The sequence below is a fragment of the Eubalaena glacialis genome, chromosome 5, assembly GCF_028564815.1.
Source record: "Eubalaena glacialis isolate mEubGla1 chromosome 5, mEubGla1.1.hap2.+ XY, whole genome shotgun sequence".
Lineage (NCBI taxonomy): Eukaryota > Metazoa > Chordata > Mammalia > Artiodactyla > Balaenidae > Eubalaena > Eubalaena glacialis.
Window position 1 is genome coordinate 3,839,488 of NC_083720.1, and position 15,038 is coordinate 3,854,525.

The window sequence follows — 15,038 nt, forward strand, 5'->3', positions numbered from 1 at the left end:
GGGGAGCCAGCGGCCTCTTCCAGACAGCGGCGTGCACTGGACTCTCTCTCCCAAGAGCATCTTTCTGTTGCCCCCTCACCTCTGCCTGCTGCAGCCGAGAGTGCCAGCCTGCTGGGGCGGTGGGCTGCCAGGCGTACCCTGTCCTGGCTCTGGATGGAGCACCGCAGGTGTGACTTAGCTGCTGGGACTCCAGGCTGTAGGGGGAAGCAGGCGGCCGTTTTTCTTGCAAATCTGTCCCAGAGCTCCGGGCGGCAGCTGGGTCCCCTCTGAGGGTCCGGGTGGTCCCAAGCTGGGCAGGGGGCTGCGTCCTCCTCTGCTGTGAACAGAGTCCCCCACCACCCCAGGGCTGCCCGAGGCTGAAGCGTGACTCTCAGAACCAGGCTCAGTCACCACGGGGACGGGGACAGGCGGGAAGGGGAGGCCACCCCAGGATCAGCTCATTTCTGGGGGCCGTGAACCAGGCGCTGTCCACACGGAGCCCCAGGCCTGGACCCAACGCCAGCTCTGTCACTGTTACTGTGTGGCCTCAGGTGAGTGGCTGCACCTGTCTGAGGCTGGGTGTCCCCAGCTACAAAGCCGGCTGATGGGAGCACAGCCCTTAGGCACGGGGAGGGATGACACACGGGTGCCCACGAGTACAGCTCTTTGCTCTGGACCAGAGCCCCCGCTTTCCAACATCAAAGACCTCTGTCAGCATCACCCTGCCCCACGTGGGCACATTTTGAAGGTCATCTTCTAAACGAAGCACATGCAGTTACAAAGCCCCACCCATTTCACGCTACATATTTGTTAACCGAAGACCCAAATGCGCAAGAGAGCCATGCGCCCCGGAGAGGCTGGGACCCTGGGGTGGGAACAGGGGGTTCTGACCTCCCCTTTGTGCTTTTCTGTCATTTTGAATTTCCTGCACGTTTGTAAGTTCTTCTAATTTCTGCTTTTGAATGTTCTACAATGAGCATTTGTTACTTCTATAATCAGAAAAATAAGCGTGCTGCATATTAGTTTAAAAAGACTAGAAGGAAATAAAAAAATTAACAGTGATTACCTTGGGAGAACAGGAGTTTTGGTGATATATTCTTATGTTTTTAATGTGGTTTTCCAACGTTCTACAATGAGTACATACTGTTTTTAAAATCAGAAAAAAATGTAACACTTGTACTAAAGAAAAAAAAAAGAAAGACGAGGAGACGGGGAGGAAATTTATATATTTATATATAGGTATGTGTATATATATATTTGTGTGTATGTATATATGTGTGTGTGTATATATATATATATACAGACACACAAAATATTTCTATAACCATCCATCTGTATTTGTATCTATGTCTATCCATTATCTATCAGTCTATCATCTATCTATATCTGTTTATCATCGATATCTATCTCTCCATTTACCTATCCATCTATCTATCATCTATTACGGAATTTGTCTTTGGCTATGAGATTATAAGTAACGGTGGGTTTTTTTTGTTTTTTTGTTTTTTGGTTTGCATCATCGCATTTATTTATTCATTTATTTTTACAGTTTTTTTTTTAACTTCCTGCCTTTCTTATGATTCCAAAATTAACTAACTCAGTATAATGAGAGGTTCAAAAAGTTTTATGGCCGCACACAGGAAGGCAGAAATCTGACGTCACCGCGCGGTGAACACACACACAGAGATGTTTGAAGCCACGCCCCCCTGGGCCTGTGCCTGCTGCACGCGGCTCCGTTCCCTCCCTGCCTCTGCCCTCTCTTCCGAGTTTTCTGTTTCATTGTTTCAGTGCTGGTCTGGACCTGGGAAGGAGTCCCCGGCCCACTCTCCCCTCCCGCCGTTCGGAACCGATGGTCCAAAGACGCTGCCCTAACCGACGTGGAGGCGGAGAGAGCGCCGCCCGGCGCCCCGTGTGCCCGGTTGAAGCGGCCCCTCACCTGTTCCTGCCGTACCACGAACAGCACGTCCTCCCCCGGCCGCACGGCCACCGCCTCGCCGCGAATGCTGACCTGCAGGCCCCGCGGCGGCAGGAGGGGGCACTGCAGCTGCGCCGGGCTCTGCCGCGGGTCCACGCCACCCTCGCACACGTTGGACACCACCTTCCGGTACCTGCGGCCAGACAGCGAGTCAGACAGGCGGGGGTGGGGCGGGCCCTGCTGCCCGGCCGGACCTGCTTGTCGCCGAGAGGTGGCTCTTGGCTTGGCAAACTCCATTCTTCAACTCCCTCCCTTTCCCCGACTCCACCTGTTTGCTATTTCTGCCCCATTTTGGAGATGGGAAAACTGAGGCTCAGGGGAGGGAATGACCAGTAATGGCAGGACCTGCTTCCGTCACTGGACGTTTCCTTGGTCTGCTCGTATTCTTACAATAATGGTAACAGCTGTTGTTGCTGAGGGGAGGATTGAAGGAGTCAGTCTGAATTTCGTGGCTTTGCTGGGAAATACAGTCCTGGGAGGACAGAGTGCCCAGGAGGGGCCGGGCCTTACCGCTGATGTGCCACATGGCTGTGAGCAAACATGCTCCCAGGGGGCTCCTCTCCCTATTACGTCAAGAGAGAGGGACCAGATGACACCTGATTCACCAGCTCATTCACACAACACGATTTTACTGAGCATCTGCTACGTGCCAGGTGCTGGGGTACGAGGTCATCACTCACAGCCCTGCCTTTGCAGAGAGGACTGTCTAGTGAGGGAGGGAGCCCTCACCAAACCATCTCCCACATCAAGGCAACATCGCATCTGTGACAGGTGCTGGGGAGGGGCAGCACCTGGGAATCTGGTCCCTGAGAAAGGGGCTTTCAGCTAAGACCAGAAGGGTGAACAGGAGAGGGAAGAGCATCCTGGGCAGCGGGAACAGCATGTGCAAAGGCCCTGTGGTGGGGGGGCGGAGCCAAAGCCCAGAGTGAGCAGCAGGTGTGGGATGAGAGTGGGGAGGGGCTGGTGGGCAGAGCCCAATGGGCTCTAGTAAACATTTAGGAGGTGACGGGAAAACCAGTGCTCGGGTGGCATCTTCAGACTTGCCACTTGTGATGCTCCCTCGGGCGACACCGGGATTCTGGGTCTGCAAAACTCACATTACTGCCAAAGTGCCTGGATCTGCCCACCTCCTGTGCCTGGTGCCCCGCCTGCCCTCACGGCTCTGCCGCTGAATGAACATTCAGAAGTTCATCATGCAAAGACGCATGTGATTAGTTTGGAAGAAAATACGCTCCCTATGAGCTACCCAGCCACAGCCCCTTGGCACCCAGAGTGTGCAGATGGTATGAAATGAAACCCTCTGCCCTTGATATGGGTCCTGGCTCTGCCATTTCAGACAAGAGTTCCTGCTTGCCAAGCCCTGGTGGGTGCCCTGGAGCAGCTGCTGTGGCTCCCTGAGGGAGGGAGGGATGGATGGATGATAGACGGATGATGGACGATGGATGGGTGGGTGGACGGATGAATGGATGATGGATGGATGGAGGAATAAACGGATAGATGATTGGATGACTGGATGGATGGATGGATGATGGGATTTATGCCGCTGAGGTCCAAGACTGCTTTTCTGCTTCAGCTTCTTTCTTCTCGGGCTCTGCCCTGCCCCATCCCCAGGGCAGTAATGAGGATTTTTTCTAATAAGTCCATAGGCGGTTTACTCCCTCACAAAACTTCCCCAAAGGGAAGCAGAGACTTTTAGACAAAGCTTGTTTAGGGCCTCTGGAGCAGCAGGTTCACAGCCTTTACACACCTAACATTTTTATATGATGTTCATCCTTGACACGCCACATGGTCAGCCTCTGGTGGAGGAAAAGTGTCATAACGGCTCACACTTGTGGAGCACTTAACCCTCACGTACCGCGTGTGTCCACCACGCCACACACTGAGGGACCCGCTATGTGTCGTGGAGCTTACCGTCCAGTCGGGGGGACGACTGGGTGAGTGTGACAATAACTGGGATATGCGCCCTCACAGGGTAAGCTCAGGGCCCAGGGTGAGTCAGGGAAGCCTTCCTGGAGGAGGCGTCATTCAAGCTGAGACCTAAAGGGAGTGTGAGCACCTCCGGCCCAGCTCAGGCCGGCCTCACTCAGTGTTGGTAAACGGGGAAGGGTCATCCCAGCACTGCAGGGGCTCAGAAGGACCAGGCGAGGGGCGTTACTTCTCTGGAAGGGCTCAGCCTCTGCAGCAGGTGTGAGCTACAAAGTCCTTGGACCTTCTCTACCTGTTGTTCTCTGTTCGGAGCCAGCTCAAGGCACCTCTTCTCCCTGACGCTGACCCACATGGGCTCTGATTGGAGAGCCCCAAGGGGTCAGTGCCTGGGGTGACTCTCAGGAACCCCGGCACACAGGGCATTCAGCCCCGACTTCTCTTTCCCTGACTCCATGCGGGGAGCCATGGGCACCAGGCAGGAAGGCAAGGGGTCACCCTGGTTCTGCCCCGTGCTACTCACCCGAGACTGCTGGTGTAGGTCTGGCCCAGGACACAGTCGTCAGGGGGTGACAGGGGGTTAAACCAGAAGTTGGCAAAGCACTTGTCGGCGTCGGACTCAGAGGAGGGGGTGCGCTCAAATCCGTAGTCACTGGGAGGAGGGAAAAACAGCCGTCAGGAGACAGCGTGGGTCAGGGGCCTCATGCTGAGGACGCAGAAGCGGATCTACAGGGCCCTGTCCCAGAGGGAACACAGGACTGAAGGCCGACAGTTACGTTCCAGGTGAGAAGGGATGCAAAGGGGATTCTAGCAAATCACAGGAGAGCACTGAGCCCAGCCTGGTTGTCCTGGAGGGCTGCCTGGAGGAGGTGGGCTGAATCTCAATGGAAGATCAAGAGGCAGTCAGGGGAAGAGGGGGGGAAGGGCACTGCAGGCAGGGACCGGCCCCTTCAACACTGGTGCAGGGAGACAGTGGTGAAGGTGGCTGATGGAGAGGGGTGAGGACGGCTGGGGAGGGAGGCAGGTTCCAGAGCTCGGACATCCTCCTGTGGGCAGCAGGCGGCCACGGGAGTCCTTGAGCGGAGGCAGGGGAGTGGTCAGGGGGCTTTCGGCAGAGTCTCTGGACAGAGAAGGCGCTGGGTGGTACAGCCGGCCCCTGGGATGTCCTCCCTGTTCCTCAGTTTCCCCTCCCACCTGTGAGCAGTGCCATGTGCTCTGGTTTTGGAACGAGGCCCACGAGTTCTTTAATGCGGGCTGGACCCAGTGGCTGGGTCCTAAGGCACAGAGTAAGGGGGAAGTGACGGAGTGTGACTCCTGAGACCCCCCCACCCCGGCATCACCTGCGGGGACAGCGGCTGCCGGGTCACCAGGCTACTCAGGCAGCCCCAGGGGCCCGTGGCAGAGCGGGACCCTCACCAGAGGAAGTCCGAGTCGCGGCACTGGCACACGCGGGCCGTGAGCGCCGCCGTGAAGCTCCGACCCTTGATGCACCAGGACGTAGGCTTCCTCCTCCGGAAACTCCTCTGCTGGCCCAGGACGCAGCGGTCGCCCTGTGCAGGAAGGCCAGGGTGAGGGGCCACTCTGCATCGGCTCCCACCCCTCCTGCTGCCGGTTCCTCACTCGCCGGCCAGCCGTAGGGGCCGGGAAACCGGGGCCCGGGGGAGGGGTGTGCGTGCCTGAGGCCAGCCTAGGGCAGCCTGGCTCCCATCCCACCCGCCCTAGCATTCACTGAGCTCCCGCTGTGCACAGGCTCCGTCTGGGCCCTGAGGGGTGGCAGCGCTGCTGGAAGAGGCCCCTTGCATTCACTCCTCAGGCCTGAGGGTGCCAGGCGGGCCCTGTGCAGCTGGGGTGAGCCGCAGCCTCCAGGACACACAGTAGGTCCTCAGCCAATGATCAGAAGAGGCCACACCTGTGTGAATGGGAGCCGTGGTGCAGGGTCCCCCCAGCAATTCCAGAGCCCCCCTCGCTCTGAAATCCTGTCCTGTGGCCACACCACCTGCTCTGAACTGCACTGGGAGGCCATTTCGAGTCCTCATTAATTCCTCTCCGTGTGAATATGACACACTTTGCTGTAGAAACATGTATGTGTTTGAGATTATGGGGTGGGTCTGCCCCAGACCCACTGGGGTGTTACTAATATATGATACACATGCCCTGTTACCGTCCCTCGATCTGAAAACTCCTGGACCCCGAGCACGCCTGCCTGCAGGCTGGCTGGGGCCCCGTGCACCTGTTCCCCTGAGTGTGACTGCAGACTCTGGCCCAGGCAGCCCCAGGCCCCAGCGGGGGTCAGAGCACCCCGAAGGAGGGCTGGGCATCTGAGGGAGGCCCTCGGTCCCGCGGGACGGGGACTCTGTCTGGCAGAGGGGGCCCTGCGTGGTGCCCACCCCCAGCCTGCGTCCAGGCCCACCTGCAGGTTGGTGAGGTCCCAGGAGCTGTAGTCTTCCTCGCTGCACTGCCTGGAGAACCAGGGCCGGAAATCCACCTTGACCAGCTCCCAGTCCGAGCGGAAGCTGATGTGGCCGAAGACGCTGGGGGGGGGGGGGGGGGAGGGGGCGGGGGGAGGGGCGGGAAACCACCTTAGTCTGGCCTGCCCCCCAGGCGCCCACCGCTTCCCCTGCGGGCCTCTGTTCCCACCTGCGCAGCGGGCCCCGCGGTCCCTCCCCTGCCCCCGCTGGGCTGCCCTGGGACCAGGCACCTGCCCTGGGCCCGGCTGGCCACGAGCATTTGGGCGTCGGCGTTAGTATTCCCGCAGTCCTCACATGTAATCTATGGCTCGTTGATGGTGTTGGTGGGGGTCATCCCACCTGGCCCCCCGATGGACGAGGAAGCCGGCACGGTAGGGTCAGGAGCCTGGACCCGCCCACAGCCCCCATGCTAGTCCCTGCAGAATTGTTTTGCAGAATGATCTGTGGTCGGGTGTCTGCGTCCTGTGCTCTCTGGCTTCTCCTCGCCTTTCTTCCCACCTGACCACTCCAGGAGGCCTGCGCTGCAGAAAGCCGGCTCCGCCTAGCTGGGCCACAGCCTTTTCACCCCAAGCAGAACCGACAATCCAAAGAGAAGTAACGAGTCATCACACCGGCTCAGAGCGGCGGGGTGGAAAGGATCTCAGTGTGGTCCTTGCTGCGTGGCCCCGGCCTCGGCGGGTGGAAGAAGCAGGGGACAGAGCACCATGGGGGCTCTGCAGAGGCCAGTCCTCTACGGAGCCCGGGCAGTGTGCTGGGAGCCCCGCATAGGCTATCTGGTCTAATCCTCACCACAGCCCACTCTACAGAAAGGAAAACTGAGGCACAGAGAGGTTGAGTAACTTGCTCAAGGTCACACAGCTTGTTTGTGCCATTTCTTCTCCCTCGGCAGGCATTTGTTGAGCTGCCTACCATGTACCCAGATCCCTCGCTCTCTGGGAAGGCTGCTGCTGAAGGGATTTCCACCTGATCCTCCCAACACCTCACACCTGGGCTCCAAATACCACCACAGAAGAGGGGACCAGCCTGTACTTCTCTGGTCCTTCTCTAGTCCACCCTATAGTACCCAGGCCATATTATCAGAGGTCAAGCATCTGGATGGAGGAGGTGAAGCACCCACTCTGGTCTTGGTCCCCTTCCGTGCACACCGACAGGAGCCGGATACTTGGGGGAAGCCAGTCATGGTCTGAAAGGGTGCAAACCCCGTTCTAGGAGAGTAGTTGGGAAGGCTCTTGGAGTGTTTTCTGGGGGACATGATGGCTGGCTCTGAATGTCTGAGGCTGACATTTGAAGAGGAGTTTTGGCTCCATAGGGCACCTCTGAGCCAGGTAGGCCTGGGCTGATACCCATTTACTATGTCTGTGACCTTGGGCAGGTCCATTCTTCTCTGTACCTCAGTTTCCTTGGCTTTAAAATGGGGACAATAACACTGGCCTTTCAGGATCGATGGTGGATTAGCAATGGTTTGTGTAGGATGCTTGGCACTTAGCAGGAGACTTATACACACATATGCGCAACACACACTCACTTGTGCACATACACCCGTGCACACGCATGCTCACACTTTCCCACGTGCACACACATTCCCTCTACTGCCCAGAACAGTCCCCCGAAGCAGATACCATGATCTTTATTTTACAGACAAGACCCCGAGCCTCTGCAGGGGCCTCCTCTGATCCTAGCAGCCCCGGAGCCTCCCTCCGTCTCGGCCTTGACCTGCCTCTGTGGCCCGCCTCTCCGTCCTCCCGTCCTGGGCTCTGAGATCACTCTCCCTCCCCGATCGCCGGCAGCCCTGGTGTCTGGAGACACCCTATGCTCCTCCTTCCAGCCCTGGCCTCTCGCCCGCTCGTGTTTGGTTGTGAATAGTCCATTCTGCTTTTCTCCTGCCCGAGGTGCAAGTTGGAGCCCCCGCCGCTGTTTCTCAGCCTGGGGCCTCTCCTGATGCTGATGGACGTGGCCCAGCAAGGACCGAACGACCTGCTTCTCCTCCGCCGGGTCCAGCTGCGCCCGCAGGTGCTGTTTCCGATGGCGAGGTCGTAGGAGGCCCGGATGGTGGTGACCGTGGCCGTGAAGGTGTGAAGGTGTTGTGCCGGTCCTCTGTCCCGACTCCCATCCTGACACGGACAGCCCTCTCCCTGAGAGTGTCACCACGTGGGGATTTTCTTTGTCACAGTGTCCCCTTCTCCCAAGCAAAGCCTGCTGGGTTGAATACTGAGAACGAGAGGGTCTTAGCTCCCTGAAGGGACGTCTCTAAGGGACAATTTCCGGGCCCTAACACAGCCTGAGCTGCGTCTCTTGCTCTTCTGGAAGCCACGTTATGATGGAGGTGACAACAGCAGGAACTGCTGGCCTGTACTCTGTACCTGCTACACGCTCGACCTTCCATCCTCTCCTCCTCACCAACCCCGTGCGGAACGTACTGTTAACATTCCCACCTTACGGACGAGGAGACTGAGGCCAGGGACCCCCTCAGGATGGCACGGCAGTGGCCCACCTACCGGGGGAGCCAGGGTCGGTCCCCGGGTTGGCGACCACGGGGCTGGGATGCTTTGCCCGGGAAACACGCACTGGCCCGAGCGTGACCACCGCGCAGCCTCCCGGGCTGGCGGCACAGGCCCCGCCGGGGAAGTCCCTGAAAAGAGGCTGGCTTGCTTGATCTAACTAATCCCCTCCGTGTCTTTGAAGTCCTGCCTTTTACGAAGCCCAAAAGCTCAGCTGATACTTCGAGAAATATCTGTCATCCGGCTGATTCTGAGTTTTAGGAAGGAGATGCCAGAGGGAGGCTATTTATTGCTTCACGATTCATAAGGAAAATGTGGGCCAGCCTCTGCAGGTTAAGGAGGAGCCCCACGCCCTTCAAAGAGCTCACTCCCCTCCCCTAGTGCAGCCCGGGGAGGATCTGGGAGCCCCACTATCCCCCCCAGGGCCTGGGGGGCCCTCACCCCTCTGAGGCTGCACCGGTGGGGACGGGAGGGTAAGCAAGGGTGATCCAAGCTGAGGGAAACATCCCCAAAGGTGACTACGGTCAGCTTGGACGTGACCTTTGGGCAGATTTGGGTAAAGAACCATCTGGGGAAATGCTCTCAACTGTGCAGGAAATAGGACAGCGGGGGATAGAGAGAGAGAGGCAGAGAGACAGAGGATGGGGAAGGGAGGGAGAGACAGAGAGACACAGGGAGAGGGAGAGAAGGAGAGAGACAGGAAGGGAAGGAGGGGGAGTGGAGAGGATGCTAGGTCTGAGTGGCAGCACCGCCAGCAGTCTGGAGAGACGCACCTTTATTCTAACATGCCAGTATGTTCCCTCTTTCAGAGTTGGAATTATTTCTGTGTCAACTGGAATTTGAAAGTGGTCTGATGATGTGGCACAGTGAAGTAGGAGGCCTGTAGGAACAGTTCCGATGCTTTTTCAAAAAAAACTTGAGGTTATAGCATCTGGCTCTGAATTCTGCCAAGAGTGTTCCAGGAATAAAATGCCCCATCTGTTGATGAGTGCTGAAAACCGGGCTGTTTCTGGGGCCAAACCCAGCACTGATGCGGTGACAAAGGGCTTGACGTCCTGAAGCTCCTAGGTCAATGCCCTGGGGTAGAAAGTGCTCCCATTTCTCAGCTGGGGAAGCTGAGGCCTCAGACCCGACTTGTTCAACTTCTGCAAAACCAGCACGGGCCAGCCATCTCCCCTGGTGTTTCTGACCCTTCCCTACTGCTCCGTGGACTCTGGTCCTGGAAAACTGGTCAACCAGCAGAGGGTCCAGGCTGAGCCCGGCCGCCACACCACAGAGAGCCCTGCATCGGCCCAGGCGGGAGTCTTCCTCCCTCCCCAGCCCACCCCAGACCGAAGCCTCCAAGAGCACGAGGGGAGCATAGATGTGTGACGTCCTGAAGGATTTAACTCATTCCAGGGCCAGGGAGGAGAGGAACTAGGTGTCCAGGGAGAAACACAAGTGGGACGTTTAGGGAATTAGAAAGGTGATGATTCCTGACCCAGTTTTTATAGGACAGCCTCTGGGTCCCCCTTCCAGCTCTGGCTCTCCAGGAGCCATGCAGAGCTGATGTGAGGGGTCCCCCTTTCCCACCACTCCCTCGGTGCAGAATTATTGAGATTTTTACTACTTCTAGAAGAAGGGGGAATAAATCCTCCCTGGAGATTTCCTATGAGAATAAAATGAGATAACGTAAAAAAAATGGACCCATAACATATAGTATGTGCTCAATAAAGCTTCATTACAGAACTTGTTGCAAGAGGCCATACTGGGAAAGATGTAGGGAGGATGCCAGGCTGCCTCAGTCCTGGTGGCAGGGGAGGCCCCCTGGAGGGGTCACTGAAGCCGGATTTAGGTCTGGCAGGAACTTAGAGGGCTCTCCTGTCTCAAACGTCCTGAGAAAGGAGTCCGCACTACCGTTTCCATGTCCCTTTGCTCCATCTTCCGTTCCCAGAAGCCTGGGCGGTGGGCACACAGGCGGCCGTGGTCCCTGGTGGTCCGCGGTGGGGAGCTTACCAGAGCTGTGTTCCCGGCCCCCATCCCAGGCAGCCAGAGGAGCCTGGCACGGGGCGTTCACATGAGCACCCACAGGAGCCCCAGGGCAGAGGCGGGCCTGGAGGGCTAATGTCCACACTGGGCGCTTTCCTTCCAGTTCAGGCCTCGGGCTGGGGGCCAGGCACCCCTGGGGGCTTATCCGAGTGGCCCCTCTGGGGCATTCAGAAGGGTGAAGACCTGGATCTTCACAGGCGATGGGGAGCCGGCCGGGGCAGGGGCGTGAAAGCCATCGTGAGCTGGAAGGGCAGACAGGAGGGCATGAGTTGTTCTCTCACCAGGGACTCACTCCCAGGCAATGACTCCAGCTGGGCACACAGACCTGGGCATGCTCTCCAGGCCGAGCGGGCAGGGTGAGGGGTCCTGGCACCCGGCCACTCCACTGGGAATGGACGGAACCGGCCCGTCTGCTCCAGAAGGGCTGAGCCAGAGCTGGGGCACAGTTCAAATCCTCACGTGGAAAAGCATCAATCCTTCTGTGCCCACAGCTCGTCCTTGGGCCTGGGTCTCACTGGCCCAGTCCTGGTTCAAAGGTCAGCTGCTCCGAGACTCCTTGATCACCACCCACCCCAAAAGCGACCCTTCAGCCCCCAGCCCCTCGGCTGGCTGGCCCTGTTGTATCAGCATCTTTCACGTTATCGAGGAACCATGTCACTCTTGGTTATATTTGATCTGTCTGCCTGGGCCACCAGCTCTGTGGGTCCTTGGGGTCCCTGGTGCCCAGACAGAGGGTGGCACGTGGCAGGCCAGGCTGGAATGACTGGAGAAGGGCTGGCCTTGAGATAGGCTGGGACCTGGGACCTGGGACCCTTTGCTGCAGTGCTGGCACCTGGACAAACGTCTCCTTGAGCCACAAAATACAAAGAAACTATAAGGGACTAAAAATAACTGCATGTATGCCCAGTTGGGGCAAATTATGGACAACAAGATACAAAAACGCAACTGCCACTTCTGAAGAGCCGGGAACAAAAGCAGGGTCCTGCACATGCCCCCTGCACACAACCCCACCTAAGGGGTGGGCAGACCTCCTAAGCCACCCCTCCGGCTGACCCCAGGACACACTTCTACCCTCACCCCATATAAGGAAGCAGCTCGCCGCCCCCTCCCCCATCCTCGGGGATCAAGCAAGGGAACCTCTTACTTGTTTTCACTCCCTACTGCTACAGCAGGAGCCTTCGTGGGCTGGGGACTCAGACCCAGCCCTGCCCTCTGGAAGCTTCCTCAAAGTCTGCTGGGGGGAGAGAGGAAGTAACTTGGGAGGCCAACCAGAGACCGAGGTGTCCAAAGTGCCGGGTCCCCTCCCAGCATCAGTGGCCCTGGCCTACATTGGGCTGTCATGAGGGGAAGAGTCATGGGGCCTTGGGTGGCTTCCTGGGGCCATCTTAACTCATTTCCACAAACTCGTGCTTCAAACAATGGAAACGTATCTCCTCACAGTTCTGGAGGCCAGAAATCTGCGATGTGGGTATTCACAGAGCGGGCTTCCTCTGCAGGCCCCAGGGGAGGCTCCTTCCTGCCTCTTCCAGCTCCTGGGGCTCCAGGCATGCCTGGGCTGTGGCCGCATCATCCCGGCCTCTGCCTCCGTCTTCACATGACGTTGTCGCTGTGTATCTAACCCTAACCCTCTTCGTATAAGACACGAATCATTGGATTAGGGCCCACCCTCCTCCTGTGTGACCTCATCTCAACTAAGCACGTCAGCAAAGGCCCTGTTCCCAAGTAAGGTCACATCCACAGGTTCTGGGTGGACGTGGATTTGGGGGGACACTGCTCTCCCCAGTACAGACGTCATCAATAAAAGCCAAGCAGAGTGCACAGGGCCCGATCTCCTGCACCCAGTGCAGCCAGGCATGCACAGCATCGGCAGGGCTGTTAGAAATGCAGAGTCTCGGGCCCCCCCCGGCTTGTGAATCAGCTCTGCCTGAACAAGTGCCTAGACGGGTGAATCACCCAGGAAGGAGGCTTCCAAAGGCGGACCCTCATTTCGTGGTTTCTGGGTGAGCGCCTTGTCTCCCCAGTGGGGCCACAGGGCACAGTCAAGCCCTGTGTGCCTTTTTCAATCCCCGCCTGCTCAGGCTCTGCTCCTGGGCTGTGAGCCACTCTGAACAGGGATGCGCTTGACCTAAGCCAGGGTCAAGGGGCTGGGTTCAAGGCCTGGATCTGCCCTTCACTGGCCCATTTGGGTCTTAGGTCCTCTCTGTGCCATGTGCCTACAAGTTCTTCACAGGTGCCAATAGCCAATAATCATCACTACCATTATCACCCTCACCATCAGCATCACCACCATCATCACCATCATCAACACCATCATCATCCTCACCATCATCATCATCACCACCATCATCACCATCATCATCATCATCACCACCATCATCACCACCATCATCACCATTATCATCACCATCATCACCATCATCATCACCATCATCACCATCATCATCACCACCATCATCACCATCATCATCATCATCACCACCATCATCACCATCATCATCATCATCACCACCATCATCACCACCATCATCACCATTATCATCACCATCATCACCATCATCATCACCATCATCACCATCATCATCACCACCATCATCACCATCATCATCACCACCATCATCATCACCACCATTATCATCATAATCACCACCATCATCATCATCACCATCATCATCATTATCACCATCATCATCATCATCACCACCATCATCACCATCATCATCATCATCACCACCATCATCACCATCATCACCACCATCATCACCATCATCATCACCACCATCATCACCATCATCACCACCATCATCACCACCATCATCACCATCATCACCATCATCATCACCACCATCATCATCATCACCATCATCATCACCACCATCATCATCACCACCATCATCATCATCACCATCATCATCATCATCATCACCACCATCATCATCATCATCATCACCACCACCATCACCATCATCATCACGATTATCATCATCATCATCACCACCATCATCCTCACCATCACCACCATCATCACCATCATCATCATCATCATCATCATCACCACCATCACCACCATCATCACCACCATCATCACCACCATCACCACCATCATCATCATCATCATCACCACCATCATCCTCACCATCACCATCATTACCATCATCATCACCACCATCATCACCACCATCATCACCATTATCATCATCATTATCACCATCACCACCAACATCATCCTCACCACCATCGTCACCACCATCACCATCATCATCACCATTATCATCATTATCACCATCATCACCACCATCATCACCATCATCATCACCATCATCACCATCATCATCACCACCATCATCACCATCACCATCACCACCAACATCATCCTCACCATCAGCATCACCTTCACTATCACCATCATCAACACCATCATCATCCTCACCATCATCATCATCACCATCATCATCACCACCATCATCATCATCACCATCATATCATCATAATCACCATCACCATCATCACCATCACCATCACCATTATCATCATTATCACCATCATCACCATCATCACCACCATCATCATCCTCACCATCATCATCTCACCATCATCATCACCATCATCGTCATCATCACCATCATCCCCATCATCACCATCATCATCATCATCATCACCATCATCATCACCATCATCGTCACCACCATCATCATCATCATCACCATCATCACCATCATCATCACCATCATATCATCATCATCACCATCACCATCATCACCATCACCATCACCATTATCATCATTATCACCATCATCACCATCATCACCATCATCATCATCATCATCCCCATCATCACCATCATCATCATCATCATCACCATCATCATCATCATCACCATCATCATCACCATCATCCCCATCATCACCATCACCATCATCATCATCACCATCATCCCCATCATCCCCATCATCATCATCCTCACCATCATCACATTATCATCATCACCACCACCACCATCATCATCAACATCTGAAAGGTTAAATGGACAGTAATCCAGAGCTGACCCTTGACTCTTGGTTCCACCCCTCACCAGCAGGTGATCCTGGGCAGGTGACAAATGTCCCTGACTAGGGACAGAGTGGCCACTTTCCAGTGGCTGAGGATGAGAGGAAACAGTAGATGGTAAGA

At 56.2% G+C, this 15,038-nt stretch overlaps 1 protein-coding gene across 1 annotated transcript in view; it reads right to left on the reverse strand.

The window, feature by feature from the left end:
* The window catches only part of SORCS2 (sortilin related VPS10 domain containing receptor 2), a 499,376-nt gene that overhangs the window by 18,867 nt on the left and 465,471 nt on the right, over positions 1 to 15,038 (reverse strand). Inside the window, exons 15-18 of the mRNA XM_061191944.1 lie at positions 6,288 to 6,408; positions 5,294 to 5,427; positions 4,401 to 4,529; positions 1,916 to 2,087 (exon numbers count right to left, since the gene is read on the reverse strand). Coding sequence (XP_061047927.1) covers positions 1,916 to 2,087; positions 4,401 to 4,529; positions 5,294 to 5,427; positions 6,288 to 6,408 — 556 coding nt within the window. The remainder of the gene's footprint in view (positions 1 to 1,915; positions 2,088 to 4,400; positions 4,530 to 5,293; positions 5,428 to 6,287; positions 6,409 to 15,038) is intronic.